The 26931-nt window shown below is 45.8% G+C and overlaps 1 protein-coding gene and 1 pseudogene across 1 annotated transcript; one reads left to right on the forward strand and one right to left on the reverse strand.

The window, feature by feature from the left end:
• Positions 1-743: 743 nt before the first annotated feature.
• On the forward strand, positions 744-2946 carry LOC101831442 (annotated as a pseudogene).
• Pxmp4 (peroxisomal membrane protein 4) lies at positions 1414-18882 on the reverse strand. Its single transcript, XM_005084643.4, has 4 exons — positions 18691-18882; positions 10747-10809; positions 8003-8201; positions 1414-3379 (listed from the first exon to the last, which is right to left on the reverse strand). The coding sequence occupies exons 1-4, from the start codon at positions 18801-18803 to the stop codon at positions 3116-3118; spliced, it is 639 nt and encodes a 212-aa protein (XP_005084700.1). The 5' UTR covers positions 18804-18882; the 3' UTR covers positions 1414-3115.
• Between the last annotated feature and the right edge of the window lie 8049 nt (positions 18883-26931).

Raw genomic sequence — 26931 nt, forward strand, 5'->3', positions numbered from 1 at the left:
GCATTCCACAGCCCTGGATCAGAACTTATATTGTGTTCATTTGCTGTTTATTTTTGAGACAGGGTCTCACGTGTCCCAGGCTGGTTCTCGACTTGCTATGTAGCAAAGTATAACCTTGAACTCCCATCATCTTGCCTCCACTTCCCAGGTGCTGTGAATATAGGCGTGCATCTCCATGCCTGGCCATAATCTACACACTAATAATCTCTCTAGTGGGGCGGGAGAGATGGCTCAGAGGTTAAGAGCACTGACTGGTCTTCCAGAGGTCCTGAGTTCAATTCCCAGCAACCACATGGTGGTTCATAACCACCTACAATGGGATCTCATACCCTCTTCTGGCATGCATGCCAGAACACTGTATACATAATAAATAAATAAATCTTAAAAAAAATCTAGTGACTCATGTAGATTTCTACCAGTCATTTCAAACACATAAAAACACAAATGGGGAGGGCACATTAAAGTAATGTATTGCAGTAAACCAAGGGTCTCAGACTGGCAGCCTCTGGACAAGGCTTTTCTGAGAGTTGTTTAGTTTTAAAAATTCTGCCAGCCACACAACTCTCCAGTTCACTGTGACCCATTTCCCTCTATGGCATAGCACCTCAAGAACTTCCACTTAGGGGTTTGAATTTGTGGCTGTGCTTGAAGCTCCTGGAAGCCTAATCTGCCAAGTTGCTGTGGATGCTTCTTCTAGAGAACTACCCAGGCATTCATGTAAGCAGGAATCAAGATAACTAAAAATGTCTGTCCCTGAGGAAGATTTATGTCACCATATTAAAGAAGTTGTTTGTGTGCGTCCTGAGAACACAAAAGAAAAGGCAGTTCGTTCCACAAAGTGGTTCATGTTGTGGATAAACATATACTGGTTTTTGATCCAAAACAAGAAGTCAGGTTTTTTTCACGAAAGAACACTACAAATTTTGATATTACTAAAAGGCAAAATAAAGATCTTAAGTTTGTATTTGATGCTGTTTTTGATGAAACACCAACTCAAATGGGAGTTTTTGAACACACTACCAAGCCAATCCTTCATAGTTTTCTGAATGGATATAATTGCACAGTGCTTGCATATGGTGCCACTGGAGCTGGGAAGACACACACGATGCTAGGACCGGCTGCTGAGCCTGGAGTAGTGTACCTTACAGTGTTAGACCTTTTCAAATCCATGGGTGAGATTAAAGAAGTGTGTAGTACTGCTGTTTCTTATTTGGAGGTATATAATGAACAGATCCGTGACCTCTTGACAAATTCGAGGCCACTTGCTGTCCAGGAAGATGCCCAAAAAAGAGTGGTCGTTCAGGGTCTCACTTTACACCAGCCCACATCCTCAGAGGAAATAGTATAGCTACTAGACAATGAAAACAAAAACAGGACACAGCATCCCACCGACATGAATGCTACGTCTTCTCGTTCCCTTGCTGCTTTCCAGATTTATTTGTGACAACAGGACAAAACAGCAAGCATCAATCAAAATGTCTGTGTAGCTAAAATGTCACTCACTGACCCGGCAGGATCTGAGAGGGCCAGAACTTCTGGTGCCAAACGGACACGATTTGTAGAAGGCACAAATATTAATAAATCCCATTTAGCCCTTGGGTATGTCATCAGTGCCTTAGCAGATACAAAGAGAAGGACTCAGCATATTCCTTACAGAAATAGTAAGCTGACTCATTTGCTGAAGGATTCTCTTGGAGAAAACTGTCAAACTATGATAGCTGCTGTTAGTTCTCTTTGTTCTAAGACGATGATACATATAACACTAATTTTTTTGTTTGTTTTTGTTTTTTTTTTTTTGAGACAGTATTTCTCTGTATTGTTTTGTAGGCTGTCCTGGAACTCGCTCTGTAGACCAGACTGGCCTTGAACTCACAGAGATCCGTCTGCCTCTGCCTCCCAAGTGCTGGGATTAAAAGTGTGTGCCACCAACGCCTGGCTCATATAACACTAAAAGCCTATGAAGAACAGAAAGCCTTGACTGACAAAAGTGACAGTGCAAAATCAGGACACTCAAGCACTCAGGACAAAGAAATAAAAGACTGCAAGAAATTCTGAAATGCTTGTTTCAGAATCGAGGAGGAATCAGGTAAAAATATCTGAAGTTAGAAATGTTGCCTAAAGAAAATGAGCTCAGGTCATTCTATCAACAACAGTGCCGTCACCAAATAGAGATGATGTGTTCAGAAGACAGTGGAAAAGGCCACTTGCAAACAAGATCATAGACTTCAAAGGTTGAAAACTGTTTCCTAGAGAAAAAGAAGGAAGAGGTGTTGAAACAATTTGATGAGAATACTAATTGACTTCATCGAGTAGAAAGTGAAATGAGGCTCTTAGGTCAAAATGGTGACATCCCAAAGGTACTCAATAAAGATCTTCATTGTCACCAATTTCACCTCCAGACCAAAGACCTGAAAACACAAATGGCATGCATGAAGGCTCTAGCTTGTCTCCAAGAGCAGCAGCACAGTCAGACTGAGGCAGTACTCAATGCTTTACTTCCAGCCCTAAGAAGAAACTAACCTGTCTAACACTGCTTTTGATTATAACTTCAAAGATATTGAGCATCTGGTAGAAAGGAAGAAGGTGGTGGTTTGGGCTGACCAAACTGCCGAATATTCAAACCAAAATGATCTTCCAGGGATTTATCTTCTTATGACCTTCCCACAGCTTGGACCAATTCAGTCTATTCCTTGTTGCATGTCCTCAAATGAACCTGGCTTGCTTAACATTACTCCACAAAAAGGAACCAGAAGGAAATTAATACCGTCTTCCTTGAAAGTAAAACACACTGAGAAGTCTCCACTGTCTGCAAGTACACAGCTCAACGATTCTTTCAGCAAAGAACTTGAGCCTATTGTTTATACCCCAGAGGACTACAGAAGACCTCTTCAAAACCCATCCCCAGCCTTAAAAAGACCTTCATCACATACTACAAATAATCAGTGATAATTCTCATGGAACCCTGGGATAAAACAAGTTGGAGTGTGAGGTCCATGACCTTGAGAAGGCAGGATCCTCCATGAGGGTGTGTTGACAGAACCACACTCTGATCAGCAGCTGGACACTGCCTGGAAGCTGTCTGGGCAGAGGAGTTCCTTAAGCACCTTGGGCTGTGTTACTTGGAGGGGCGGCTCTTGTTGAAGATGAGGAAGTCTGAGATGTCATGCCACACGTTGCTGTCCTCGTAGAGGTAGGTCATGGAGGACTGCAGTGAGGGCTGCAGAGTGGACCGGTGATACTCGAAGAGCCATAGCACAAGCCCCCAAATCACTGCAGTGTGCAAGGGGAACAGGTCCCATCTGAGCTTAGGAATGTAGCCCTTCTCCACACCCAGGCGGCACAAGGCAAACAGGACGCGTGATGTCAGGTACATGTTGATCTGCAGGGAGGGAATGCTGAAGATTACTAGTCAGCATGGCCACTGGAACCTTCACCTGCCCACCCAACCCTCGGCACTGGGCATTACTGTGCAGTGGCTCTATGATTTTCAAAGTTAACATGCAAGACGATTAAGGTGGTATGCAACAGACATTCTAATATTTCTATTTATGTGTGTGTGGTGCATATGTCTGTGTCGGTGCATATCCATGTGTGGGTTGGGTGCCTGTGTACATGTGGGTATGGAAACTAGAGGCTGCCGTTAGGTGTCTTTTTCAGTTACCTCTTTAGCCTAATTATCTGTTTTGTTTTTGTTGTTTGGAGACAGGGTCTCCCTGTTATGGAGCTTTCTTAGAACTTGCTATGTAGCCCAAGCTGGCCTGGAACTCATAGAGATCTACCTGCCTGCCTCCTGAGGGCAGCAATTTAAGGTGTGAGCTACCATACCCAGCTCTAGCCAGGTATAATTGGTCAGGAGTAGTGGCACATGCCTTAAGAGGATTGGGGGCCAGGTGATGGTGGCACATGCCTTTAATCCCAGCACTTGGGCAGCAGAGTCAAGCAGATTTCTGTTAGTCTAAGGCCAGCCTGGTCTACATAGTAAGTTCCAGCGGGCTATGTAGAGAGACCCTGTTTTAACAGCCTCCCCTCAAAGAAACCTTTCAATTTACAAATATTTTCTCTTTTTAGAGATTTAAAAGCACTCTTAATCTTTGAGCTACAGGTTCATTCTGCCCCTTCCCCAATTTGTTGAGATCAAAGTCTCTCATTCAACACAGAGTGCACCAATTTGGCTATGCTAGCTGACTACAGAGTTCCAGGGATTTACCTCTTTCTACCTTCCAAATACTGGGATTACAGACAGATGCTTCTATGCCTGGCTTTAAAAGAAACTGGTAATAAACTATTATTTATGTATTTACTCTGTGTGTGTGTGTGTGTGTGTGTGTGTGCGTGCATGTGTGTATGTACACTGTTTTGTTCCTCAGAAACCATTCATGTTGTTTTTCACATTTTTTATTTTTGAGACAAGGTCTCTCATAGCCTGGCACTCACCAGTTTGGAGAGAGTGGTTGGTGCCAGCAAGTCCAGCCCTTCCTGTGTCTGCCTCCACAGTTTGCTTCATAAGCACTTTGCCAACAGAACGACCTCTCTGTCCCCTTTTCATAAGCTGTGATTTGGTTTTGTTTTTTTCAAGACTGGATATCACTATGTAGTCCTGGCTGTCTGGAACTCACTAAGTAGATCAAGTTGGCCCAGAACTCACAGTAATCCTCCTGTCTCTGTCTCTGAGTGCTGGGACTAAAGGTGTACACTACTATGCCTGGCTCCTTTATTATAAGTTTTTAAAATCAATTATACAGAGTTCAAAATTTTAAAAAACAATTCATAAGAGGAAAAATAATATTTTGGATTTCTTTGAAATTCATTTTTTTCTCTGTGAAGCCAGCTGGGTGTACATAATAAATTCCAGGCCAGTTGGGGCTACATGGCAAGGCCTTATGTCAGATAAAGGAGGGCTACAGGGAGAGTTATTCACAACACATATGTGCAAAGCATTGGCATGTAGATGTTCTGAAAAATATCCTCAGAGTTCACAAGTAAAACATGAAATATTACAGTTGGAAAATGAGCAAAAGACATGAATGTTTCACCCAATGGGTAGCAAATAAATGATAATGAGGAAAATTTCAACATCATTAGTCATCAGGGAAAGGTGAAGTCAAGTCACAATGGGTAAGACAGGGCTGGTGCCAGGCATTGGTGGTGCACGCCTTTATTTCCAGCACTCAAGAGGCAGAGGCAGTCAGATCTCTGTGAGTTCAAGGCCAGCCTGGTCTACAGAGCGAGTTCCAGGACAGCCTCAAAACAATACAGAGAAACCCTGTCTCGAAAAAACAACAACAACAAAAAAACAAAAACAAAAAAACAAAAACAAAAAAAACCCAAACAGGGCTGGTGAGATGGTTTAGGGGCTGAGGGCACTTGCAGCAAAAGTCTAACAACCTGGGTTTGATCTCTAGAGCCCATAGTGGAAGGAGAGAACCAACTCCCAAGAGCTGTCGTCTGAACCACATACATACACCATGGCAGGTGCACACCTGCACTTATAAGCATCACGCATGCACGCACACACACAGACCCCAAACCTTTAAAACACAGATAAAATAAATCATGAAGCAAACTAAATGTTAGTAGAATGTGGAGAAACTAGACATTCATGTATTTGTGGTGAGAATGTTAAAAAAATGATAGTCACGGGAAAACAGGTTGGCAGAAGTTTGTCAGTTTTTTTCTTTCTTCTCTTTTGGCTGGTTGTTTTAAAACCAAGCATGCATGTACCATACAACCCACAATTACAGCCTTGGGCTCTTATCCCAGAAAAATGGAAACTTATGTTCACAGAAGTATCTATACAAGAGTGTTCTTCATAGCTCTACTCGTAATACCCAAAGCTAGGAACTGCCCTGATGTCCATCAGAGGATGGAAAAAAACTGATGGTACCTCTATACTACTTAGGAATGAAAGGAAAAAGTAAGCCAGGGTGGCCATACACGACTATAACCCCAGTGCTCTGGAGGCTCAGGAAGAATTACCAAGGTTCAAGGCCAACTTGGGCTACAGAGCAAGACACAGTAAGGAAGAAATTAGCTGGCTGTGGTGGCATGTGCCTATAATCCAAACTCTGGGGAAGTATAGGCAGCAGGAATTCAAGGCCAGACTCAGCTATATAGAGTCTGAGTCAACCTAGGCAACATGAGACCCTGTCTCAAGAAATAAAGGGACTGGAGAGATGGCTCAGCAGTTAAGAACATTTGCTGCTCTTGTAGAGGACCCGGTTTGGTTCCCAGCACCCACATGGCAGCTCACTACTTTCTATAACTCCTGTTCCAGGGGATTCAACACCTTCTTCTGGCTTCTCCAGGCACCAGGCATATGGTGCACCCACATACACACAGGCAAATACTGGGGCCCATAAAAGAAAAAAAATTGTTTTAAAAGGAAAAGTCAGGCTATCCTTCCCATATGACTCTGGCAATTTCTTTTCTTCCCAAAGAGTTAGTCTATTTCTTGTCAGCTACCAAGTTTGCAAAAACAGAATTATCCATAATATTCCATAGCTTTAAAAGCTTTACATTTTGTTTGACTATTTTATTTAGAGGGTGCAGGGCACATATGTCATAGCACATGTGAAGAGGTCAGAAGAAAACCTTTGGGACTTGTTTCTCTATTTCCGCCATGTGGGTCCCAGGAACCACACTAAGTCATCACACTTAATGGTAGGCAACTTTTTTTTTTTTTTTTTTTTGGTTTTACGAGACAGGGTTTCTCTGTATTGTTTTGGAGGCTGTCGGTCCAGCCTGGCCTCGAACTCACAGAGATCTGCCTGCCTCTGCCTCCCGAGTACTGGGATTAAAGGCGTGTGCCACCAACGCCCTGCTAATGGTAGGCAACTTTAACTTTACCTGCTGCACCACCGCACAGGCCCTCAGTGCTTAGGCTTTCTATCTTTTTTTTGTTTTGTTTTGTTTTGTTTTTTCGAGACAGGGTTTCTCTGTGGCTTTGGAGGCTGTCCTGGAACTCTCTTGGTAGTCCAGGCTGGTCTCGAACTCACAGAGATCCGCCTGCCTCTGCCTCCCGAGTGCTGGGATTAAAGGCGTGCGCCACCAACGCCCGGCCTTAGGCTTTCTATCTTTATTTTTGTGTTTGCTTATTTATTATTTATTAAGATGGTATCTCTCTATGTAACCCTGGCTGTCCTGGAACTCACTATGTATAGGCTGGCCTTGAATTCACAGAGATCCCCTGCCTCTGCCTCCCAAGTGCTGGGGCTCCTCAAGGGCTTTTAATATACACCAGACATTAAACATGACCCTAGTATTGGTAAAAGTCTTTGTAGGTGATCCTGGAGTAGAGGCTTATTGATTCTATTCATCTTTAAAAAATACCTTTTCTCTTTTGATTTCCCGTTTTCCATTTCATTTGAGTTCTCCTTGTCTGTTTTGAGATGCAGCCCAGGCTGGCTTCAAATATGTACAACCACACCTAGGTCAATCTTAAACTGGAGAGATGGCTCAGCAGTTAAAAGTACTTGTTGCCCTTGCACAGGACCAGAGTTCAATTCCCAGCACATACACAGGGTGGAACATAAGTTCCTATAACTCTAGCCCCAGAAGATATAACACCCTCTTCAGCCCTCCATGGACACCCACACACAGGTACATATGCATGCAGAGGCATACACACATAAATATAAATAATTTTAAAAATGGTTGTAACACCAAATTATTGACGCATATGTAATCTCAGCACTTAGGATGAGGCAAGAATATCAAGAGTTCAAGGCAAGCCTCAGCTAGCCACATAGCAAGCTCAAGGCCTGCCCAAACAAGACGAAACAGTCTCAACTACCACCACCACCAAAATCCTTGCCCCAAAGAGCAGCAGACACACTGGTGTGGGAGTCTTGGGATTCCGACTGGCTTGGTTTACAAGTGGGAAAACAGAGGGAGAAGTGGCCTTCCCAAGGTCACACAGGGACTGGTGATTCTTAGACCTCAGACACAGACAGCAGCCAACAGTTCATCTTTACTCCCACTGTCCCCTCTCAGGAGTCTTTACCTGGCTATTGATGTTATTGTTCTTCCTAAACACCAGGAGGCCCCCGATGAAGGCTGCCAGGAAAGAGTGCATCTGGTGGGTCTCGCCTTGCACATGGGACTGTAGGGCACAGAGACTCTTATAGATGAACACAAAGCAGGCCAGGTTCCGAGAGTGGGTGTACGTGGCTTTCAGGATGGCCTGTAGCTTCTCTTGGAGACTGCACAAACAGAAAGCCCCATAAACGCCGGCCCAGACTACATACAGCCCTTAATTAGGCAAGGCCCAAAGCTGGAGCCCATCCAATTCAAAGCCGCTGTGGAGGGCGCCCCATGTCCTCAGGGGCACTGCTCTCTCCAGACTGGGGCCTTAACTCAGTGTCACCACCTCAGGGGTCACTCCCCGACACCTTGCATTAATGAGTGTCCATCCCCTTCCTCATTGTCTTTTCCATCATGGTTCTCATCGCCATTTAACATTTGTAAGCTGATGTATGAAGTTCCCTTGTCCTCAGTATAAGTTCCTGCAGAGCAGGTTCTAGATTTTGCTTGTTCACTCTAAGGGCACGGAACGGGGCCTGACACACAGTAGGTACTCAACAAATGGGAGAGATGAGTGAACAGTGAACAAATAAATGTGTGCCTACTATGAGCTGGATCTGCAGATAGAATCTTGAGAAATGACAGATCTGCTTTCTGCCTTTGTGGGGCTTAGGAGTGGGAAAAATAATTGCCAAGGTGAGAATCAGACATTGACTTTGATAAGAGGTGGTCCTGGAATTTGAAGGATTCCAGGCAGAAGACTCACCATACACAAAGGCCCCAAGGACAGAAAGGGAGCCAAGCAATGGAGAGAGGTCAGTGTGGGCTCTGAGCAGGGGCTGTGTGTGGAGGGCAGTGAGGAGGTCAGCACCCAGGATTGATCTTTCTTTTGAGATGAAAAAGAGCTGATTCAATTCCCCTTTTCCTTAAAGGGAGTGTGTGAGTATATGTATGAGTGTGAGTGTGTGTGAATGTGAATATGAGAGTGTATGTGTGTGAGTGTACATGTGAGTGTGTGAGTATGTGAGAGTGTATGTGTGTGAATGTGAAAAATGGAAAGTGTGTGTGTGTATGTGTGTGTGAGTGTGTACCCACAGAGACCAGAAGAGGGCATTAGATTCCTGGAACTGGAGTTACAGGCAGTTGTGAGCTGTTGGGTGTGGGTGCTGGGAACTGAACTCTAGTCCTCTGTAAGAGCAACAAGCACTCTCAATGGTTGAACCATTTCTATAGTCTCACTAGGGGACAGCAAAGATAACTCAGGGAGAGAAAAGAATACACCTCTCAATTCTAGACAAGGACCTCCATAGGAAGGGATGGTGGTGCTGGAGAGTGGTGGCACTTTTTGTTTTATTTTTGAGACAAAGCCCAAAAGCATTCTTTAAGACCCGAACTTACTCATGCAGTCACCAAGTGTTCAGTGAACATCTGCTGTGTAATACACACTGTTGTGGCTGCTAAGGATACAGCAGTGAACAGACAGACAAGGATCCCTGTCCTCCTAGAGTTTATCTTCTAGCAGGAGGTAACAGAAAATTAACATTAAAAATATCAGGGAAGCCAGGAGGTGATGGCGCACGCCTTTAATCCCAGCACTCGGGAGGCAGAGGCAGGCGGATCTCTAGGTTCGATGCCAGCCTGGTCTACAGAGCAAGTTCTAGGATATCTGGGACTACACAGAAAAAAATAAAACAAAAAGATTTGGAAGGGCTGGGCATATAGCTCAGGGCCAGTGTGCTGGCCTACTATGTTCCTGGCTCAGGGCCAGTGTGCTTGCCTTCTAATGTTTCTTGCTCTGGAAAGAGAAAGAGAGGGCAGAAGAGAAGGAGAGGGGAGGGAAAGGAAAAGATGCAATCTGGAGGGCAAAAAGTCCCAACATAGATAAACAAAATTAAACTGCCACAATAGAAATCTTTTTTTAAAACTCAATCTCAGAAGATGGACAAAACAGAAATCTTGCAATTTGGACTTAGCCCACTTTCTCTCTATTTTTTTTTAGATTTACTTATTTATATTTTATGCATGTAAGTGCTCTGCCTGCATGTTTGTGCATCACCTCCGTGCCTGGTGCCTGCAAAGTTCATGAGAGAGGGCTGGAGTCCTCGGGACTGGAGTTACCGATGATTGGGAGTTACCATGTGAGTACTGGGAACCGAGCTTGGGTCTTCTGAAAAAGCAGCAAGTGCTCTTAACCAATGAAGTCATCTCTCCAGTCCCTGTGCACAACTCTCATAAACTGCAGGTGTGCCTATAAGCATTAGACAGCAAGGCGTTTTCTGAGTAGTCTCTGTGTCAGGTAAGGACACAGAGAAAGAGAGGAGATAACAGAGACTGGTTTCCAGAGACTATGACCCAGAGGACTGCACAGGTTTCTAGAAAGGAGACAGAAGCTGGCTAGGAGAGGACAGGCTCCCTGAAAGCGGGTGGGCATACCCAAATGATACTTCACAGTATCAAAGTCTGTTCGTGAAACAGGGCCTGGGAGCCAAGGAAGCCCACGCCGGACAGTGAGGGATCAGCTGTGCCACACTACACAGGGTTGGGTCTCTGTGGAGGATAGTGAGGAGTCACAGGCATTTCCAAGTGGGGACATGTGATCAGAGCTGGACTTTGGGAAGCACAAGGGACTGGAGAAGCTAGTCCTAGCTCGGAAACTACTACACCCATCCTGGCCTGAGGGCTGACCACATTGTCTCCCAGTTGGTATGCAGAGAGGGTAGGTACCTGCCACTCCTGAAGAGAAAGGTCATGACCAGTGCATGAGGTGCCCGGATTTTGACTCCATAGCTGTAGAAACAGAAACAAACAGTTATTAACCCATCACTGTCGCAGTTTCCAGGACCCCCATTTGGCCCCTGGTCCTTTCTCCCTTCACCAATTCTGATACCACAATGGGAGGGAAATAATGTTGGCTTTCCAGATACATCTGGGCTCAAGTTCCAGAGCCCCCTGGTAGAGTGGCCTTTGCCTTATCTGACCCTCAGTTTCCCCAACTAAAAAGGAGTGCTAAACCTCAGAGGGCTGGGTATATAGTTCTTGTGGACAAAAATGAAGTGTGTAAAAGGTGTCCACCATTCCTAACTTGCAGAAATGCTCTCTCAGCTCCTTCCTGACCTATATATTACAGTCAGGCTCATCTTTGATCAATTTTAAATTGATTTATTATTATTACTAATACTGTTTTGTTTTCTTTTAATTTTTCTAATGGGCGTGGAAATCAGAATTCACTAGACGCTCTATATGTGAAATGGAGTTTATTAGGGGAAAGGAACTTACACAGAAAACAAGTGGCGCTCCAGCTTCAGTGACGCAGACCCTGCCACCCTGATGCTCTCCACGACCGATAGGGGTAAGAGAGCCCCGAGCCCCAAACCTAATCCTAACCACTCATCAAGTCCCCACCTGTGACCATGCCCAAAAGGCATGGTCAGTGCTACAGGTGTGGAGACAGATTTAGCACTACATTTTTTCATTACATTCATTCATAGACACAGAATCTTACTATGTAGTACTAGCTCTGGCTGGAACTCATTATGTACACCAGGCTGGCCTTAAGCTTAAAGAGGCTGCACATGGTGGCACATGTCTTTAATCCTAGCACTCTGGAGTTAGAGGCAGGTGGATCTCTCTGAGTTCAAGGCCTATCTGGTCTACAAGTGAGTTCCAGGACAGCCAGAGCTACATAGTGAGACCCTGTTTCTAAAAATGAACCAACAACAACAAATTCATAGAGCTATGCCTGCCTATATATACATGTCCGTCCCCCACCCCCCAGTGCTGGAGGTGTGTGTCACCATACCAAGAATTTTACTTTACTTTATTACTGCTATTGTCTTGGTGGATTTAAAAGCTATTGAGTAATTTGTGTATGTGGAGGGGGCATGCATGCATGCTAGCTAGTTTTATGTCAACCTGACACAAGTGATAGTCATCTGGGAGAAGGGAACCTTAGTTGAGAAAATGCCTCCATTTGGTTCAAGTTGGTTCTGAAGGTAGTAGTGAACGCCTTTAATCCCAGCGCTCACGAGGCAGAGACAGGCGGATCTCTGTGAGTTTGAGGCCAGCCAGTTCTACAGAAGGAGCTCCAGGACAGCCAGGGTTACACAGAGAAGCCCTGTCTTGAAAAATCAAACCAAAAAAGAAAAAAGATCAGGCTGCAGATAGGCAAGTCTGTGGGGAATTTTCTTAATTAGTGACTGATTTGGGAGGAACCTATCCCATTGTGGGTGGGTGATGCTACCTGTGGGCTAGTGGTCTTGGGATCCATAAGAAAGACTGAATATCAGTTCCTGCCTCCAGGTTCCTACCCAGTCTGAGTTCCCGCCTTGGTTATCCCCAATGGATTGTGACTCGGGATACGTAAGCTACATAAACCCTTTCCTTTCTAAGGTGCTTTTGATAATAGTGTTTCATCTCAGCATTAGTAACCTTGACTAGGACAGCATGCCAAGCATGCCAAAGCATGTATGTGTGTTAGAGAACGGTTTGTAGCAATCAGTTTTCTCCTTCCTCCATTGACCTCAGGGATCACACTCTGGTCTTCAGGCTTGGTGGCAATGGCAAATGATGTTACCTGCTGAGCCTCACCACCAACCCGGGCTTTTTTTTTTTTTTTTTTTTTAGGGGAGCAAGGATCTCATGCCCGTCAGTCTCTGTAGCTGACTGAGTGACTGAGGCCTTGAACTCCTGATCCTCCCACCACCTCCTGAATGCTGAGACTATAGATGCGTGCTACCTTACCTAGTTTAACATATCATCGTTATTTTATTTGTGTGTGTGTGTGTGTGCACACATGCATGCACGTGCATACATAGCACCTTTGGAGTCTAGAAGAGGTGGCAGATCCCCTAGAGCTGGAGTTACAGGTGGCTGTGAGCTGACCGCTGTGGATCTTGGGAACCAAACTCAAGTCCTCGTCAAGAGCAACAAGGGCTCTTAACCACTGAGCTATCTTTCCACCCCCACGCCTGGCTTCTTATTTTTCTTTTTCTTCGTTTCTTTCTTCTTCTCCCTTTTTTTGTTTTCTCGGCTTTTTTTGTTTGTTTGACACAGGGTTTCTCTGTAGTTTTGGAGCCCATCCTGGAATTCATTCTGTAGACCAGGCGAGTCTGAAACTCACAAAGATACTCCTGTCTCTGCCTCCCAAGTGCTGAGATTAAAGGTGTGCGCGACCACCGACCTGCCTTTCTTATTTTTCTTTACCAGACACCTTATGCTGGTTAGAGTCATCTGAGAGGAGGGAGCCTCAACTTAGAAAATGTCTCCGTAAGTTCAGGGTACCGGTAGGCCTGTCGGGCATTTTCTTAATTAGTGATTTATAGGGGAAGGCCCAGGTCATTGTGGGTCATACCACCTCTGGGCTGATGGTCACTGATTCTATAAGAAAGCAGACTGAGCAAACCATGAGGAGTAAGCCAGTAAGCAGCCCTCCTCCATGGCTTCTATATCAGCTCCTGCCTCCAGTTTCCTGTCTGGTTTGAGTTATTGCCTTGGCTTCCCTCAACAGACTATGATAGAGAATTTGTAAATCAAATAAACCCTTTCCTTTCCAAGTTGCTTTTGGTCATGTTATTTCATCATAGCAATAGTAACCCTAACTAAGACACACCTTTACCTTCATTTCTGCAGCTGAGTCAAGGCTTCTGAAGCCTAAAATCTCTTGAAGGCCTTGAGACAATGGTTATGAGCCACATATGGCTGTCACCTGAATATATAGGAATATTCACTGCAGGCCTCAAAAAGGAGTGGCTCCTGTGGCACACACCATTAGCCTGGTACTTATATGAAACAACAAATGTCCAGAATCAGGCACTGGGTAGACAGCTCAGAAAGTCAAGTTGCACAGTAAGCATTAGGACCCACAGAAGAGCCGGTACAGTGGAGCACATCAGCCACCCCAGACCATCCGGACAGACATGGGCAGGCAGAGCCTTGGAGCTCACCAGTCAGCCAGCCTAGCCAATGGATGAGTCCCAGGCTCAGTGAGAGACACCATCACAAAAACCAATACAAAAAGTGATGGAGGCCGGGTGATGGTGGCTCACGTCTTTGATCCCAGCACTCATGAGGCAGAGGCAGGTGGATCTCTGTGAGTTTGAGGCCAGCCTGGTCTACAAGAGCTAGTTCCAGGACAGCTAGAGCTACACAGAGCAATCCTGCCTCAAAAACAAACAAACAAACAAAAGTGATGGAGGAAGACAATTATTGTCACCCTCTGGCTCCCATACGCTCACCCATGTACACATCTATATGAACATGTATGAGAGAGAGAGAGAGAGAGAGAGAGAGAGAGAGGAGAGACAGACAGACAGACAGAGAGAGACAGAGAGACAGAGAGAGATCTCCTCTCTCTGTTTTCATTTTACAGCAGAGAAACTGAGGCCCAAAGAGAATAAAAGAGGAAATTGAGCTAAGTGAGGTGATGTATGCCTTTAGTCCCAGCACTTGGAGGTAGAGGCAGGCATATCTGTGTGAGTTCAAGGCCAGCCTGGTCTACATAGGGAGTTCCAGGTCAGCCAAGGCTACATAGAGAGACTCTGTCTCAAAAACAAAACAAAACAGAAAATGAATTTGGAACTGGAGAGATGGGTCAGAACAGCCAGGGATACATAAATAAATATGTCTTAAAAGTAATTAATTAAAACAATCTTTTATTCTTCTCTCCTATAGTACATCCTGAGTGAAGCCCCCCTTTACCCCTCTCACTGCCTTCCTCCACCCTGCCTCTCCCCCAGATCCACTGCTCCTCCATTCATTAAAAAAATGGGTGGGGGCCAAGACAGGGTTTTTCTGTGTAGCTCTGGCTGTCCTGGAACTCCCTCTGTAGACCAGACTGGCCCCAAACTCACAGAGATCCCCCTGCCCCTGGAATGCTTGGATTAAAGTCATACACCACCATACCTGGCTTAATTTAAAAGAATTTTTAAAGACAAAAACGAAAGTCAGAAGAGATGAAGAGTCATTCAATATTCAGAATAAAAACATTAGGGTTGGAGCCGGAGGCCATGGCCACCAAAAGTGCCGTGTCTGGGAAGGTTCCCAGAGGATTCAGAGAGAGCTGGAATCAGAAAGGGTTACAAAGTCCTCATGGGGAAACGTCTGCTGGCTCTGGAGCTAAGTCTGTGGGATATAAAAGGTGGAAACGTGTGGGCACTGAAGCAAAAGGTGTAAGGTGAGGACCTGCTCCTTAAGCTTAACATTACTCCAGGGAAAGACTAGAGGTGGGGGAGGTGAGATGCATTGGTTTGCGTGTGCACACGGCACTCTGGAAGACAACACAAGAGAGTCATCCGGGCACTGTGTCCATGGAGAAGGACTGGTGACAGAGGACATTTGTGTAACTATTTTAGATTCTGGGATGGACCGCAGGACCTCTTGCACGCTAAGCATGAGCTGAGCATGTGCTCTTCCACGGAGTTACATGCCTGGTTTAGCAGTGAACTGTTATGACTTTTGCTAATGTGTTACCTAACTTTTGAAAAGGGAAATTAAAGATGATTGAAGCCGGGCAGTGGTGGCGCACGCCTTTAATCCCAGCACTCGGGAGGCAGAGGCAGGCGGATCTCTGTGGGTTCGAGGCTGGGCTGGACCAACAGCCTCCAAAACAATACAGAGAAACCGTGTCTTGTAAAAAAATAAAATAAAATAAAATAAAAAATAAAGATGATTGAAAAGCTAACAACTTAAAATGTTTTTTTTTTTGTTGTTGCAGAAGTCAATCTGCTGTCCTTATCTCCTCTGCCTGGCAGTGTCAGGCAGTTCCCATCTGGTCTCTGTGGCCATTCTTGCCCCCAGCAACTGCAGAACCTTATCTCCTCCTCCTGCAGAGAGACAAAGAGGCCTTCAGCCTCCTCCAGTCAGCCAGGGCCTTCCTCTAGTCCAGACACAAGCAGACTGTCCTCAAGTCCCTACATCTGCCAAGCCCTTTCTCAGAGTCAAGTTCAGATGAGACCTGTTACATCACACCTGTAATCTCAGAATCTGAGTGACTTAGACAGGAGGACCTTGAATTTGAGTACAACCTAGACAGTGAGACTCCCTTTTTATTAAAATGGGGGCTAGAAAGATATCTCTGTCAGTAAAGAGCTTGCCTTGTAGGTGTGAGGACCCGAATTTGGACCCCTGGAACCCATGTAAAAAGCAAGGCATGGTGGTGGGCACTATATTCCAAGGCATGGTAAGGTAGGGGGCAGAGGCGGGCAGAGTCTTGGAGTTGGAGCCTGGCCTACCTGGTGAAGTTCCAGGTCAGTGAGACCCTTTCTCAAATAAAAAGTGAAAGGAAAGTGCCTAAAGCGTGTCAGCGGGATTGTCTTGGACCTCCATGTGTGCAGGCATACATGCGCGCGCACGTAAAACTCTTGAATATTTGGGGGTGAGTTAAGTGCTTACCAAGGTCAAACATCTCAGTCATTCATGTTTACCTCTCTAAACTAATGGCTTCTCTTCACAAATGCAGCACATTTTTCTCTACCTCCAGGCCTTTGTTGAATACATTTCCATGCCCAGGATGCCCTTTTCTTTCTGGGGAACTCCAACTTGGCCTTCAGAATATCACCACCACTCCCCCTGAAAAGAATTCCTGAATACTACTTTGCATTGATGTGGTATTTGGGTTTTGTTGTTGTTGTTTTGGTTGTAGAGTCTTGCTACTCAGCCCAGGCTAGTCTCAGATTCCCAATCCCAGTTGCCTCTAAAGTGCTGTGATTACAAGTGTGCTGCCATGCTCGGCCCTATCTCCATAGTTTGTGAGACTTCCCTTTGGACGTACGGTCCTTATAAATGGGCACAGAATCAATGCCACTCACAAGTAATGAGGCCCCTACCGTGGAGACTCGGGAATGGCTGAGTTTACTGTTTTAATTTTACAGAGGAGGAAACTCAGACCAGAAGAGACAGCTACCCAGTTTGTCACAGTGAAAACATTGGGGGAGAGCCCAAACACCTAACCCTAAAAATGTCTGTCCTGGCTGGGAGAGTCCACTGAGGAAGGGATAGAGAGAGGTGGGGTAGGCACAGGTGTACAAAGCCCATATTGGACAACACTTGCTGGGACACGGGTGTCCAGGGCATACCTAGCAAAGGGGCTACTGATGTTACCTCAGGGCAACACTTGCTGGGACACGGGTGTCCAGGGCATACCTAGCAAAGGGGCTACTGATGTTACCTCAGGGGTTCATTCCATCCTGATCAAAACATGGCTGACATGATTCAGCCAGATCCAGCAGGAAGTAGTTTCTACCTGACTGAATGTCCACTCTGAGTCTCAATTCAACTGTAACCTGACTTAAAGTGTGCTGGGACAGTCAGCATATCTCCCCTAGTCACTATCGATTCATCGAGAAGGCAGAGACAAGAGCAGTTCCTAGTTTCCAAATATCCATTCAAGAAAAGTTTGAATGCCTATAAATAGAGGAATTACCAGGGTACAGAGACGGACAACTATAGGTAAAAATGTGTGTTCCTGTGAAGCACATATTGTCATTGTTGTTGGGAGAGGGTCTCTCACTACAGTCCAGGATGATCCAGAGCGCACTATTTAGCACAAGTTGGGTTGGTCTCCAACTCACAGTAACTCTCCTGCCCCAGTCTCCCATGAACACCACCCCAGGCTGATGAAGCACACTTTCTAGTGAGAGACATGGACTATGAAACAAGATTGTTCCGTGTCTGTTGATAACAAGTGCTACAGAGAAAAAAAGGCTGGGAACAGAGAGGAAAGTTCAGAGGCAGCCTCGGTGGGAAGGTCTCAGTGAAGGATCAGTGAGCTGGCTAGACAGTATGAGCCTATATCAGCCATCTTGTGCACACACCAGGCACTGTGCTCTGCATTTCACACAGACTGGCCAGTCTCAAACAGTACCGTGTAAGTGCTCTGTGGAACCCATGTTCCAGAAAGTGAGGCTCCGAAAGGCCAAGTGACCTGCTCAAGATAGCCGTGGCAGGTCACACACTCAACACTGTGCTACACACTGCTACCTGGATGCCAACCGTAGGGACTTCGGTTTCTTCTCTAAGTCACGGCTAGCGGTGGCGCAGCAGCCCCTCCGCCACTGTTAACACGTGAGGTTTAAAGAAGGTGGAGCTGCCCTCCAGTTTCCTAAGACCTCCTCTCCTGCCGTGTGAGGGGGTGAGATCAACCTGTCCAGCAAATATTCCTACATTCACTTTCCATGAGTCCCCGGTGAAAATGAGGGCTGGGGTGAAGTCATATAGATGAGAAACAGGATGTGAACCTGTTGGCAGCTTAACAGGGGGGAGCCTATTGGGTAGTAGGTGACCACCTGCTTGCTAACGGACAGAGTCCAGTTTCTTTTGTGCACACAGAGCTACCGAAGCCAAATGGGCCAAAGGGCATACGGCAAGATGAGGTGAAATGGACCCAAATGAGGAGATACAGGTGCTGGCGTAGTAGGCAACGAAGTCAAGAGTGCCAGGTTGTAAAGCACAGAGGACCTAGAAGAGGGCCGGGGGTGAGGGGGGGGGGGGGGGCAGCTCAGGGCTGACAAGGCGACAGGAACCCAGAAACCCACTTCCACTACACCAACAGGGCACCGAAATCTAACCCCAGAGCTCCCAGAGGGTGCACAGCGAGGTGACACGGGGCCTCGAACTCGCGACCCCAGCTAGGCCCGTCCATCAACCCTGACCGGACTCCGCGGCCCCACTCACACAGCCCCGTTCCGGAAGCCCTTAAGCAGGGCCAACACAGCGTGGTAGCGGCGCTTGCGCAGCAGCGTGTTGACAGTCTGGAGAAGAGCCTGCAGCTGCGGTGGGGAGGCCATGGCATCGGAGAATTCGGTCAAGGAAGCCGTCTGGACGTGTACTGACAGCCCTGGGTTCTGGCTGCACAGCCTACTGCACTGGGGAGCACCGCCCCGTCGTTGTATCCATAGGCTGAGTCTGCCGTCACTCATACAAGAGAGCCAGTCACAGAGCGCAGTGGTTTGCAGGGGGCTGAGCCGCTCTCACTCTTCGGAATAGTTGACTGATTGGAAGAGAAAGAAGAGTTAGAAACCAATCACCGCGACTCGGAAGAGCCCTCGCAGGATTCGCCCAATCAGAAGGCAGTTTTCCTAGGGAGAAGTTTGGTTCCTTGTGAGGCTTTGGACGGGCTTTATTGCCCTCCTTGGAGTTGCAATGGGTGACTTCGGGGAGGTGTGGTCTTACCGCACACACACTTTCGACTGCCTAGCAGATGTTGCAGCTAACTTGTCGGAGTATAAATCACATGTCACTCTTGTTGCCTGGTGTTCTGTGACAGTATCACATGTAACCCAGGCTGTCCTTGAACTCTGACCACCCCCCTCCCCACTTCCCACGTGCTGGGATTGCAAGCCTGTGCCATCTTACCTGTTTTCTATTTACTTTTAAAATACAAACTGTTTCTCAGAGCCCCCAGGAGCAGATGTGTTTGGTGTTTTCTGGCCCTTGCCTCTAGTCCCATATCCTCCCTTTTCTCCAATTTCCTGGCTTAGTTTCCATTCCTTGAGCATCCCAAGAACTCTTACGCTTCAAAGGAGTTGCACCTGCTATCTCCCTGCACTGTCTATGGCTGACTTACTCTCGGAATTCAAGTGTCAGCTCAGGTACCACCTAATCGCGGAAGGCTGCAGGATATCCCACAGACAGTAGCACTGCTCACAACCAACTTGTTAATTAGCTCAGTTGTTGTTGTTTCGTTTGTTTGTTTGTTTTTCAAGGCAGGGTTTCTCTGTGTAGCCCTGGCTGTCTGTGAACTCACTTTGTAGATCAAGCTGGCCTTGAACTCACAGAGATCCGTCTGCCTCTGTCTCCCCAGTGCTGGAATTAAAAGTGTGTGCCACCACTACCCAGCAGGCGGCCCAGACTTTCTGTTGTTGTTTCTTTGCTTTTTTCCTCTCTAGAATTCTTCACACTTTCTAATTTTTACCACTTGTCCAATGTCCATCTTTACATGGACTATTACTTTCCTGGAGCCAGAAAGATGTTTGTCTAGTTTTCTACTGTAACTCCAGTACCCAACATAAGTTTCCAAAAGCAGTGACATGTTAAATTATCACTGCTAGAAAATTAATGAATGACATTTACATATATAACATTTTACTGTGTATAAAGGTCATTAGATAACAGTCACACATTGAATGTTGGCTGTAATTTGGAGGTTGTTCCCTGGACATGTGATATTTATTTGTGATAGTGACTGGACTAGTATCAGATGTCGGTAAAGGAAGTGAACTGTGTTGAACCTGTTCCATCACCAAAATTGGGTTTGTCGGTCGGTCGGTCGCTCTCTCTCTCTCTCTCTCTCTCTCTCTCTCTCTCTCTCTCGTAGTTATTAACTAGTTTATTCGGTTAGTCCTCTAAAAATAGAAAACAGAGTCTCTAGGCTAGGGATGTAATTCAGTCTGCAGAGTCTGGCTGGCAGGAATCCCCTAGCTTGGTCTCCGGCAACTCATCGACTGGCTGTGATGGCATTCACCTGTAATCCCAGGGTAAGGGAAGTGACACAGGTAGCTCAGAGGTTCAAGGTTACATACAATAGTGAGTTCAAGACCAGTTTGAGATGTCTGAGATCCTGTCTCAAAAGGATATGGAGAGGCTGCCGAGATGTCAGTAAAGTGGTTGCTGTCTAAGCATGAGACCTGAATTCAATCATCAGAACCCAAGGAAAAAGCTGAGTGTAGTGTGTGAGCTTGTAATCCAGTGCTGGGAAAGCAAAGACAGGCAGATCCCTGGAGCTCACTGGCCAGCCAACCTAGCTTAATCGTTGGGTCTGGGGTCACTGTGAGCAAACCAGTCTCAAAAGGACAAGGTAGACAGCTCCTGAGAAATGACATCAGTGATTGACCTCTGGCCTCCATACCCATATGGATACATGTGCACATGTGTTCAACCCCATAAATTCAAATGCACATACATATGTACACATGTATACAAATAGTGATTGTGTTGTAGAAATGTCCTCTACTCCTCCACGGGATGCCCACACACCCCTGCTGTCTTTCTTGACGTTGAGAATGGATGGCTTTTACTTGGTGACCAAGTCTGCAGTGATTGCCCAGAAATTCCATCACATTTTGCTAGTACTAAACACCAACACTGATGAGCAGCAGGGCTTGACCTTTGCCGCTATTGATATGAAGGGTATGGAGCAAAGGGCATGCTCAAATGGCATGGAGGTCTGGAGAACTCACTGATGATAAATGAAACCTGTAATCACAGTCATGCAGATTCCATACCAGATCAAGACCCTGACTTGAACACAAGAAAGATGAGCAGAAAGGAATCTACCAGGCTCTGGCCAGTGTCTACATATCAAGCTCTGTCAAGACCTTGGACACCTAATGATGATGGAGACCCGTGTAATACTGAGTCACTTCTGGCACTTTTATGTCCAAGGCCCACACATCAAGACCATTGGCCAATATGATCATAGCATGGGTAAATCGTCAGCCATTTCTGTTAATAAATAGCCAGTATGCCTATTTATGTAATATTCTTATAAACACAGGGATGCTTTAAAGTGTGAGGAATGTCCAGACAAGTTATTAAGCGAAAACTAGAAACTAGAGAGTTAACAAGAAGACTTATAAGCTGCAACACCAAGACCACTTATGACATGAGAGTCTTGGCAAATATTGAACCTGTGAATTTCGATTTGTCAACCACACAGGGCAAGAGATACGAGAGTGAAAGTCCAGGGCCTGCTCCAAGTGAAGAGACGTAAGGCAGACTCTCCAAGTCAAGCTGAGACCACCCCTGCAAAAAAAAAAAAAAAAAGGATTTTGCCTTCCAAGCGAATGTGACAGGAAACCATTGTATAACCCGTGAGCCTCAAGGAACCCCCGAGAATGCTGCTGCAGAGCCAGACACCACAGTTCAAAGAAGAGGAAAGGGGATTCTTCTTTTGAGCCCTTTCTTGGAAAGTGTGGCTGATGAGTCTTTTTGCATCCTGGGAGCAGGGCTTGGTATGTCAACAAATTTCAAGCTATGTCAATTGTGGTGACACACACCAGCAGTCTAAATCCTGTCAAGGCAAAGGCAGAAGGATCATGGAGTTGGGTCCAGCCTGTGCTATCCTGTAAGACCCTATCTCATCCAGCTTATTCTTATTTTAAAATATTTTACTGTTGCTAAGTGTGTGTGTGTGTGTGTGTGTGTGTGTCTGTCTGTCTGTCTGTCTGTCTGTCTGTGTGTGTTGGAGTATTGGTAACCAGGGATGCCACAGTCATTTATGAACTGCCCAACATGGGTACTGGGAACCAAACTTAGGTCCTCTGCAAGAGAATACATGTTATTTATTTATTTATGAGACATGGTTACTCTGTGTAGCTTTGGAGCCTGTCCTGGAACTCGCTCTGTAGAACAGTCTGGCCTCGAACTCACAGCGATCAGCCTGCCTCTGCCTCCTGAGTGTTGGGATTAAAGGCTTGCACCACCAACGCCCAGCTAAACTAAGTTTTTAAAAAAACAGAACAAAAAAGAGTGCTTGTCTAGTGGGGTATGGTTTTATGACTCACACCCTTAATCCCAGTACTCAGGAAGAAGATCATCAGGCTAGCCAAGGCTACATAATGAGACCTAGTGGCAAAACAAACAAAACAATGATAACAAAACAAAATAATAATAATAATAAATAATCTGGAGAAGAGCACATCTGCTTTTGACTTCACGGGTGGATGATCAACTGATCATAGAGATAGTCAGGCTCCTAGGAGAACATAAAAAACTCAACAGATAAACAGAGATTATAATTGTAATTCAGGCACAGACTTTCAAGAAAAAAATAATGACACAAAATTTAAAGCTAGAAAGTAGCTATAGAGAACTTAAAAGTACTATTTTTTAAATTATGTGTACTTATGTATCTGTGTTTGGTATGTGCATGTAAGTGCCAGAAGTGTCCCATGTCCCTGGAGCTGGAGCTACAAGTTTTATGAACTTCCTGATGTGGGTTCTGGGAACTGACTTGGATCCTCTGCAAGAGCAGTGTGTACTCTTAACTACTGAGTCATTTCTCCAGCCCCCAGTAATATTTTTTTAATATAACAAATTAGGTAATCCTAGCACTTGAGAAGTAGAAGCTAGAGAGTCAGAAGTTCAAAGCCATACTCAGCTTCATAGTGAGTTTGAAGCTGCCTAGGCTATAAGAGACCCTGTCAAAATCCCCCGCCCTGTGTGTGTGTGTGTGTGTGTGTGTGTGTGTGCGCACGCACGTGTGCATGCAAAAGAGAGAGCATGTATATGCGCATGTAATTTGGAAAAGCAGAGCTGCTAGAAATTTCACCTGTAACTGCATGGAGATCAGTCCGAGTTGTGACATATGGCCCAGTGTTGGGAGCAGGTATTTGGAAACAATTCCGTTTGGCAGGTCTTCCTGTATCTTTTGGTAAGCCCTTAGGTAGATGAATAAGTTTCTACCTTTCCAAGCCTCCTATGGTGCTAAAGGCAAAAATCATTGCCACAGTAAGAGTATTTATTACCTAGTGACCCATTTTCATTTTGCACAACTCTAAGTTCCTCAGGGCACATTGTTTATTTACCCAGAAAAAATTTTTACTATGTGGGCTATCTATAGAATACTAACTGGGTATCAGTTTCTTGTATGCCTTTGTGTGTGGTCCTGGGTGTCAAGCTAAGGGTCTTATGCATACTGAGTTCCCTGCCACAGAACTACACGGACAGCTCTTGAATTCCTTGCTACTAGTCTTGTTCTTGTAGAAAGTCTGCAAGGTAAGTGCTATGAAATTGTCAGCTAACTTATGGGAAACAGAGGAATACAGAGATACCATAGCAGTCGAAGGCTAGAGGAGGGATTTAAATCCAGGCCTCCTGGCTTGCCTCTGAAGTCTGTGATGTTAAACATGTTATTAGTTTGTTAGTACTGCCTTGACAAAGTACCACATATCTATTATATTAGAATTATGGAAACTGGCTGTTAAAGACCAAAGTGATGTTAGTAGATTTCATTTCTCAGGAGACTTTTCTCCCTTGTTTTAAAAGAAAGTATTTTTAAGGAGAATTCTCACGTGGCCACCCTTTTTAAAAAATAGATTCCTAGCCAGCTGTAGTATGTACCTTTAATCTCAGCACTGGGGAGACAGAGAGGCAGGTGGGTCTCCGAGTCAGCCAGAGCTACAAAATGAGATTCTGTCTGTAAAACAAGTCTTCAGAAATTATCTATTTATATGAGGGGAGCATGTGTGTGTGCCACTGAGTGCCCCTGGAAGTTCCAAAACAACTTTTAGGAGTCAGTTCTCTGTAAGCATGAGTTTTCTGTCTTGGATCTAGAGAAATAATTACATCCTTGCCTTCAGTTCTCTCTTCCACCACATGGGTCCAGGGGATCAAACTCCAGTCCTCAGGTTTAGTGGGAGAAACCTTTACTCACTGAGCTTTGTTCGTGTGTGTGTGTGTGTGTGTGTGTGTGTGTGTGTGTGTGTACATGTATATATACATACACATACACCCAGGTCCTCTGAAAGAGCAACCATCGCTCTTAATCACTCAGCCATCTCTCTAGCTCCCATTTTCTTTTTCTTCTTCTGATTATACTTTAATTACATTTATCTCCTTAGTATGTGTATGCACACATGCACCACAGTGCACATATGTCGGCGAGAAGGTAACTGGCAGGAGTCGGCTTCCTGCTTGCTAAGAAAGCACCAACTGAACTATAACCCCAGCCCCCACATACGGAAACATCCTGACTACTGGGCCTAGAACCTCCTAGTATGGGGGCATGGGGGGGAGGGGCGGTGAAAGAGAATCACAATTCTGTCTGTGACAACTGCCATGCCTTGTTATGAACACCAAAATGTAAGGGTGCGACATTGCTTGACATACATTCATTTTCTCCTCTCAACCTAGGACCTAAATTTACATTTTGTCATTTTGGGGGTAACTGGAGTGCTCACTGTAAAGTTGGTCATTAAAAGTTTCTCAATCTTTTCCTTTTCCCTAGTTGGCCCAATGCCTGGAATTACTACATTAGTTGCTTCAGAAGTTCAATGCCAACCAGGTATCCCCGAGGGAGTAGGACATGGGACTGACAGAGATTGTGATGGAGGAAGGGACAGTGGTGGAGAATGGAAGGTCTGTAGAGGAAGCAGTCTGACTGGGGGAACCTGTCGGTGTGAGGGCTTTGCATCCCGGAAGGCTTATTGATCTGTGCCATCCAGTAGGCCATCAGTGAAGCACTTCTTGGTAACCTCTGTGTCGAGCCTTGAGAATGGATGCAGTACTTCCATGATTGGTGTTTGGGAAGAAGAGATAACTGCCAATAGCAAGAAATGATTACCTGGTGGGGTTGGTGGCAGCTACCGTGAGACTTTAGTATGGCAAGGCAGGGTTCTGTTCTATCCTGGGAGGCCACAGACAATTTCTCGGGGGGGGGGGGGGGAGGCAAGAAGGCAGGTTTCTAATGTTCCATGGAAGACAGGAAGACAGGACAGCCGGCAGAACAGATGTGCATGTACCCTTGTGTGGAGAGAAGTATCTGGAGAGCTGCCATAGCTGTGTTGCCTTGTGTTTGTGGAGCTTTCACTGTCTGTCACTCTCAGAACAAACCTAAACTCTCACTTAGTCTCAGCTGAGCTTTTACAATTCTTGGTCCTGAGCGTGTAGGGCTAGGAGAGGTTGGGGCTGCACACACAGCCTTGTGAATGCTATGCAGGTAAGCTGTCCTTGGCCTTTAATTTGGACCTCAGAGCCTTTGTATTTGCCATTCTCTCCATTTTCCCTATTACCCTTTCAAAAAGCTGACTCCATTGCCTTTCTTGGGTCATCTACCTGCTCAGAGAGGCTCTTCCTGATCCACACCCTGAATAACGTAGCTTCCCTTCATACCAGAACAAAGGATGATATGCAGTCATAGCCTCTCTCTCTCTCTCTCTCTCTCTCTCTCTCTCTCTCTCTCTCTCTCTCTCTCTCTCTCATTTACTTCCTTGTCTACAGTCCAGCTCTCCTGCTGGATTATAACTACACAAAGACTGTTTTTGTCTTTTTTTGGGGGGAGGGGGCTTGGCCAGGTTCCTAAAATCTAGAACAATTCCTGCCATACAGAGTAGTTGCTGCTTAACAAACAAGGTAAATGGTGATTGTGATAAAAGTTATGTTGAACAACCTTTTGGGGAAGAGATCAGAACCTGAGGCCAATGGGTTAATGAAGATGTTAAAGACAGGAATTCTGGTTTTACTCATGCAAAGGGTACTAGGAAGGGGGCTTTAGGATTTGGAGTGGGCTCTAGGTCTCCAAGAGTCCCAGGAAGAGGATTGGCCTGCGGAGTCTCTAAGGAGTGTTTTTGTGGTGGCGGAAATGATAAATAAAAAGGGAAGGCAAAGTGGGCGCCCTTCGGTGGCCCTGCCAAGGTATGCCAGAGAGCAAACACCTCCCTCAAAACAGAGGCAGAGCAAGAGGTTTGGTGTGGGGGCTGAAAGAGTGAGGGGCCTGTTGGACAAGAAGGGCCAGAGAGGAAAGAGGACGTAAAGAGAGGTGAGAGGCAAGAGAAACAAGACACGAGAGATGATGTAAGAGAAGACACGAGAGATGCGAGAGAAGAAAGGCCAGAGGGAGCTGTCCCTCAAGGGCACTTTTAAGGGCTGCTCATTGTTCAGCCAGAACCTCCAGCTCCCTCCTGCCCCATCCCTGCCTCTTGAAAGCCTGTCCTCTTGGAAAAACTGCCCAAAAGTTCAGTTCCGCATCCCTTCCGTTATGGCAGCTCCTCCCCTGAGGCTGCCCAAGACCCCACCCAAGCACCATGCTTGGGTATCAACCCAGCTCGTGGCAGACACGTCATCGCCCCTTGACTACAAGGCACATAAGCACCAGGCTTTAGTTTGGCCATGTGATTTTTTTTCTGCCCCTTCCCTTACCTCGATCTCTGGGAACTGAAGGAGTCACTCTCGAGTTGCTTTACCAAAATAAACCTG

The sequence above is a fragment of the Mesocricetus auratus genome, unplaced genomic scaffold, assembly GCF_017639785.1.
Source record: "Mesocricetus auratus isolate SY011 unplaced genomic scaffold, BCM_Maur_2.0 Super-Scaffold_100028, whole genome shotgun sequence".
Lineage (NCBI taxonomy): Eukaryota > Metazoa > Chordata > Mammalia > Rodentia > Cricetidae > Mesocricetus > Mesocricetus auratus.

What these genes read in the sequence shown, in the direction of transcription:
- Pxmp4 (XM_005084643.4), bottom strand. Translation starts at nt 18,803, where the DNA reads ATGGCCTCCCCACCGCAGCTGCAGGCTCTTCTCCAGACTGTCAACACG. An exon ending in TTTCTCTTCAGGAGTGGCAG is followed by an intron (nt 8,202 to 10,746) that starts GTACCTACCCTC and finishes CTGTTTGTGCAG; the next exon opens with TCTCCAAGAGAAGCTACAGG. An exon ending in ACAATAACATCAATAGCCAG is followed by an intron (nt 3,380 to 8,002) that starts GTAAAGACTCCT and finishes CCCTCCCTGCAG; the next exon opens with ATCAACATGTACCTGACATC.